The sequence below is a fragment of the Chanos chanos genome, chromosome 11, assembly GCF_902362185.1.
Source record: "Chanos chanos chromosome 11, fChaCha1.1, whole genome shotgun sequence".
NCBI classification, from domain to species: Eukaryota; Metazoa; Chordata; class Actinopteri; order Gonorynchiformes; family Chanidae; genus Chanos; species Chanos chanos.
Genome location: NC_044505.1, coordinates 9,797,509 through 9,804,239, shown reverse-complemented (window position 1 = coordinate 9,804,239; position 6,731 = coordinate 9,797,509). Strand labels below are relative to the sequence as shown.

The window sequence follows — 6,731 nt, the reverse complement described above, 5'->3', positions numbered from 1 at the left end:
CTCTGTATAAGCTGTGGCCCTAAAGGGAAAGCCTCAGGAATCTTAATGGAGTCTCAGCACATTCCAGTTCACAACATCCAGTCTGACCGCTCTAGTCTTACAGCCCCCAAAAACAGCCAAAACACACCCGTCATCTAACACACACACACACAAAACACACATACATGCACACACACGCGCACACGCACACAAACACGCACACAAACACGCACACAAACACGCACTCACACAGAGCCCATTACAGCTTGTTTGACTTCACTGACAAATCAAAAGGTCTCATACTCTCTCAAAAAAAAAACCAAAAAAAAAAAAAAACCAACACACACACACCCCCAAAGGGCAGGAGCCAACCATAGTATACCATGGAAAAACTGTTATCTCTCTATCGATCAGCCTACATGTTTGTCTTTCTCACCAGACAGCTTTTCTCTCAGGTTAATACGCATGGCATGAGTCAAACTTCAGTGGGTTTTCAGGTGGCTTCACAGAGCCCTGTCCAAAGAGTTTTCACACAGCGCCATCTTGTGGCACATAAGTGTACAAATCTACAGAGAGTGCACCATCAGCCTGACCAACTGCTGGAATTCAAGCTAAAAGGTCACAGATCAGTTTCTTAACCTTACACATATTATCCAGGAAAATCATATCAGTGTGCTTGTACAAAAAAAAAAAAAAATGAGTAGAGAAAAAGTGAAAGCACTGCTAAAGACACACTCTTAAGAGGGAAAAGGAGAAACCTGGTTTAGTCTTTGGATCTGAGCATTCAGTGTCAGTTTCTGGTTGGCACTGTGTAATACTGCTTACTCATTCATACCTATTCATTCGCTTCTTGGGACTCTCTATAAGTTAGTAAGTCACACCTGAATTACCTGCTTGCCTGTCTTATCAGGAGCGGGGGCCTAAGTCTACGTGGAAGTACGGGGAGAGGCTACGAGAGCGTAGCTTAACTCCCTCCAGCTCGGCCCCCTTCTGTGCATTGGTGGCTTTCGTCCAATGGCGTTAAAGCAAAGCAAAGAGCGCTGCGTACCCTGAGGCTTCTCATCCGTAATGCTTCCACTCTCAGCCTGTTCTCCTCTCATACCTTCACACGCTGCCTAGAACAAAGAGAACCGCTCAAACAAAGAAAGCCTTTGTTTCATTTCTCTGGCTCCCATCCACTCCAGATCAAATCCAGAATTGTCCACTAAAGACTTCATTTGTTTCTCTGCGGAGAGCTGGATAGATGGTGTGTGTGTGTGTGTGTGTGTGTGTAAAGTAATGCTGGCATCTCCTTCTACACTATAAGGCTTTACCATCTCAGATATGTGCTCTATGAAATTTCACTACAGGCATACTGCATTTTATTGGTGGGTTTGGAACAATATAAAAGGTATTTCAATGGGATCCTGGGAGGAGACAGAGCAGCTAAAACAAACCGTCAAAAACCAGTCTGTCTGCATATCATTACTATACACACATAAGCATCAAAGTATGGTTTCCTTTACGATATTTAACAAAACAGCACAGAAGGCTTCCTGCAGGGTCCAGAACAAAAACCTGCCCAGCAAGCCTCTTTGATTCCCCTCACGCCCCGAGCAAAAGTTATTCCTTGAATACAAAAAAACGAAACGAAACGAAACAAAACAACGCACCCTCTGACCAAAAAAAAAAACAAAAAAAAAAACAAAAGCCATGAAATTCGAAAAGTTTGAGGGTTTTCGCATTGGTGTGCTCAGTGTGTCTTTTAAAAGAGTGTTTTTCGTTGCTGTTCTCTAGCAGAGTCACGAGGCTGGACTTAATCAGAGTCATCATGCAGGTCTGTGGAGTTTCCTTCCAGTCATTCACTCAATGAATAACAGCTACATTACTGGCCTTTTCTCAGGGAACCCACATCACTATTTGGTTCTGTCCAGAACACCAGACAGGAGAAGCCATATCATTGCATGGGCATATCCAGAACATTAGATACAGTAGAACCCACATCACCACTTGGTTCCGTCCAGAACATTAGACACAGCTGAACCCATATCACTAGTTTATCCTATTTTTTTTTTTTTAATCTCCAACATTAGACAGAGTAGAACCCATATGACCATTTGGCCTTATCTAGAACATCAGACACAGTTGAACCTGATGCTTTGCGGAACTCGGCGGTAACCGTCAGTGTCCACAAGCGTTGGCAGTGTTGCAAAAAACAACAACAACAAAAAAAATCCACCAAAACACAAATCTGCATATTAGGATAAACCAAGTTGCTCATACGCGTTGTATAAACGGGTAAAACCGAGAGCAGGCCCACGGCTTATCGTCCGGTCAGTGACGTGACTTTAAAGAGGATAAATTGATGGAAGCGGGCCTGCTTTAGCTGAGATTATAAGGAAGTGAGACATTATGACAACCGGGTTACACGGCGTGACATGCAGCCCGTCTGCCTGCTGTGCCAAAAGCTCGTGTCATTTCGCAATCCTCTGACGCCTCTGACAAAGTGACGTTCGTGTCATAAAATGTGTCATCACAGTATTGGCCCGTCAACTCAAAGAAACACCCTTTTTTTGGGGGGGGGGGCGTGTGGAAAAGTATGAAACCCATTATAAAACTACCATCCCATCTGTGTGCGTCACCTAGAAATATCTTGGTAAGTTTTTGTTTTGAGATTTTTTTTTATGGTAGCTATGTGTGCTATGTAAAAGGGTGTCGACTTGCGCTGGAGCATCAAAAAATGTAAAAGAGAATTTTGTCCCTTATTTGAATATACAGACTGCTCTGACTCCAGTTCAGTTGCGAAACCAGAAAAACGCTCTGCGTGGCGTATTCGACAAACTCAAGTAAACCCACACATTAGAAAAAAAATAATACAATAAAAAGTCCAAGCGTGACAAAACTGACCTTCAAAAAAAGAAAAAAAATTGCTAAGGAGTCGCATCAAATGAGACCACACCACACCGCTCACAAATACCAGTCTAGACACTGACTCAAGAAGCTCGAAACTGACTTGACAGGGTGTTCGGTTTGGCTTCTAACAGCGGGAGACCCCGTACACGACAAGTTAACACACACGCGCGTTGAGCGACTGCACTTACTCTTCATGGCGCAAATCGCTGACTGTTCTGTCCAAGGAGATCATGTCGCTGGCGACCATGTTGAAGCCGAACTCCTTGATGCTGGCCTGGACCGATTCCTTGTATTCCGGTCCCAGGACGAACGGCTTGGCACCTTCCCCCGGTCCGCCTTGGACCCCTTGCGGCTCTGGTTCCTTCAGCTCGAAGTTACCCAAGACTCCCGTCCTCAGGACCGGAGCCGTGTACGGGTGGTTGTGGGGTTTGAACGTGACGTACTGCTTCTGGATGATGTTCTGTTGGTTCTGAGGCAGCAGCCGGGCCTGCGGCTTGTCGGCGCCGTTCTTCTGGCGGATCGATTCCAGGTCCACCTCCACCCCTTCCACGTGAGGCCAGGGTACCACAGGCTTAAAGTGGTCGGCCCCAGCGTTCTGAGGGTTGGGCAGATTAGCAGCATCTCTTGCTTCCTGAAAAGGTTAAGAGAAACCTGATGCAGCGGTTGCACAAAAAAAAGAAAAAAAAAACAAAACAAAACAAAACAAAAAAAAAAAAACAAGTTTCGTGCCAAGAAATTCCATGATCTTGAGCTCGAGAAAGCTCTCCAGGAAAGATAATATTTCAGATCTCAGAATTTCCTCGCGGTGCAGTCAAACGAATCGATTGGAATTCACATAACTCACCATCCAGGGAGACATACGTCAAGGGATGAAGGACAGTATAATTTCATGACAAAATGCAAACTGTATGGCAATGTAAACAGAAACCCTGTGTTCAAATACATCAAAAACAAGTAATACTACACAGCATCTATATACGAAATATGTATAGATTTTATATATATGTTAGAAAACAGTACATATATGAACCGGTGGACTAAAAGAAGCGTAAAAAAGAATTTAGCTACTATACTAATTCGGCGTACTTCAGTGTAGGTAGCAGATTCTGTAGGACGATCGACCTCAGAGTGGGTCCACTGCTTTAGGGCTTTGAGTTAACTTGAGTTAGCTGTCAAACTATGCCACGTGTCTACTCTGGCACTACCTTCAACAAAGCCACCGATAAAGATATTTATGAGCTATTCAGTACTAACAGAACAAAACACCTTTGGATACACACAGAAACTGACAATCCACTATTGAATGAAAATGCCATGATCAATTTGGCTAGTATGATGTTAGCATCGCATTATCGTGACACATTTTCATATATGACTTGACTGCCGTTTAATGCATTATATCACTTAGCACCACATATTGGACTGCACTAACATCGGTGTATACATTATGCTTAAATGGACACGAAAGTGAGAGCAAAGGTTAGAATTTACAAATTAGCCTTCCGGGTACTCAGAATACTGCGGACCAGCTGGAAATGTGTGGCTAACTAGCCGGCTAGGTTATAATTAAAGCCAAAGCAACAAAGCAAGACAGTTAGCTAATACTCCGAGTATTAATATGGTAATTACAAGCAAACATACAATGGTTTCTCATTTATAGGGCTTTTCAGACAGCCATCGTGCAACGTCCCATCATTTTTTCTCTACATAACCAAACATTATCTCGACATCTCCATGACAACGACATGTGCTAGCTAGCACAGATGAAACATGTTAGCCGAATGAAACACAACGTTGGAACGTTTATCACCATTTATCCCACTGGTTTCTGATTTATCAACACCTCTTAATACGCTTAATTAATATATTAATACTATGAAAAAATAGCATACTCACCAGTTTACCACCAAATGGGTTTTCGTCGCTTGGTTTCGGTGAGAGAGAAGACCAAAGGACCACCAGACCCAAAAAAGTGCCTACCACCAGTAAACTACGGAGGATAAATCCCACTTTTAACCTCATTTTGCTATTCTATGAATGAAAAAATAACTGGCTAGGTATCTACCCAAAAGCAAGCTATGCTTGCTGTACCCCTGTCTCCCCCCTCTGAAGTCCTGCTCGTATGCCTCGCTGACTTAGCGCTGTTGTCTGACTGGAGATTCACTAGTCACTTCCCACGGCCATGTACGAGTGCTGCCCCCTTGATAAACTATTTTGCAACCGTTTGATCAAATCAAGCTTCCCCTGTAGTCAGTTGATCTGTCGCCGTGTCATACGCCCTAATGTTGTCATTATAGCCGTGTAATAGTATGCGCTCAAGTCTAAGTCAGCTGTATCAATACAATCTATGCTCACTGAGCACAAACGGATATGTGTACAGTAGACAAGGATATGCCAAGCCTTTCAATTGCAGCCAGATGTTTGTTGAGCGGACTGTTATTTGCAATGATCCAAGACAAGTTTATGTGTAACAAAGGTTTGACCAGCTGAACTGACTTTCCTAATCTGACAAACCCATTTTTATGTTTGCTTTTAATTCTCAAATGGCGTTCAGTTTACATCAGATCCTGATATGGGTAACAGATAGATTTACACTGGTGTTTAGCTCTCTCTTTTTACGTTTTTCACTAGGGTGTTATCCTGTTCACCCACCGCCGCATGTCACAGTGGCCTAGTTAAGTGGGTCGTAAAAGTGTGTAATCGTGTAACGTAAGGTGTCGCAGTGGGATATTTTCCCATTATTGCTGTGTTTTTCTCCAACTTGTTGCCTCACACATAGCAGTATGTTTCTCAGTAAAAGTGTACCGTAAGTGTACTAATGCATCCACATAGAGACCTTTTGCCATGCACACACCCTGATTTCCGAGAATGGAACGAGGAAGAACACGTTACAGGGGCGTTGGAGACAGCAGGAAAAGCTAAAAGCCCTGGTTCCCCCATGATTTGTAATTTGACACGATTCCCTTGCACTACAAAAATAACAAAACAGGAAAGATTAAACAGGTCCACTAATTACTAAATTACTGTTACTAAATGAAGACGTTGGATTTCAGGTTCTTGGTTTGCTAAACCATGTTCATGGTTCAAATCTGGAAGTTTTCAGGGGCGGTGCTGCCTCTAGGGGGTTTTCGAATTTAATTTAGTCGCCTGGATCGACCATTAGAAAGGAACAGGTGGAGTGCCTCACTAAAAGGTTTAACGAGGAATTCTAAATGAGATGCAAGTCGACAACTTTTAGCACTAGTGATTACCTTACTATTGACATCAGCAAATAAGCCCATACACACCTGTCTAAAGTCATTCCCGGTGGACTGGTAAATAGGCCTGCATTTGTATTAGCCCTTTCAGTCAGCCCAAAATTAAGTCCTTTTTAATCTTAAAATGACTATGGTAAACCAGCAAGTTCCCTTTCACTTAACAATAAACATGTCTTCGAAACTTTCACATCCAGGTGCTCTAGGGTGACGGTGTTCTTGAATAGTTATAAAGTCTCATATTATCACTGGTCTTATTGGCACGCAAATCTCAATTAGCCCATACATTTCTGCTGATCTGTGTAAGAATGTAAAATAGCTTTGACTACATGTTTATATGCCTTGCCGTCACTTCAAGGAGTAAGTCAATCTAACCTAAGAGAATAATTCATCTGACTGAAGAAACACTGCTACGTAATGAAGAGTTTGACCAAACATTTGTAGGTATAAAGGAAGTGAAATGCCACAGCTCCTCTGAGACAGTTTGTAGAACTTGAACCTTAACAACAAGGAAAGCAGCAGTCAGATAATACAACTTAAAAGACGTAGCAAACGGACATGAGCGAGATACTTAAACAGACGGCAGGATCTTAATAGTACAAAAAT

General features: G+C 42.8%; 1 protein-coding gene across 1 annotated transcript in view; it reads right to left on the bottom strand.

Moving 5' to 3' along the window:
* Positions 1–4,893, bottom strand: part of galnt7 (UDP-N-acetyl-alpha-D-galactosamine: polypeptide N-acetylgalactosaminyltransferase 7) — a 15,161-nt gene extending 10,268 nt beyond the window's left edge. The window contains exons 1-2 of the mRNA XM_030788150.1: positions 4,768–4,893; positions 3,060–3,502 (exon numbers count right to left, since the gene is read on the bottom strand). Of these exons, the coding sequence (XP_030644010.1) occupies positions 3,060–3,502; positions 4,768–4,893 (569 nt within the window). The remainder of the gene's footprint in view (positions 1–3,059; positions 3,503–4,767) is intronic.
* Positions 4,894–6,731: the final 1,838 nt, after the last annotated feature.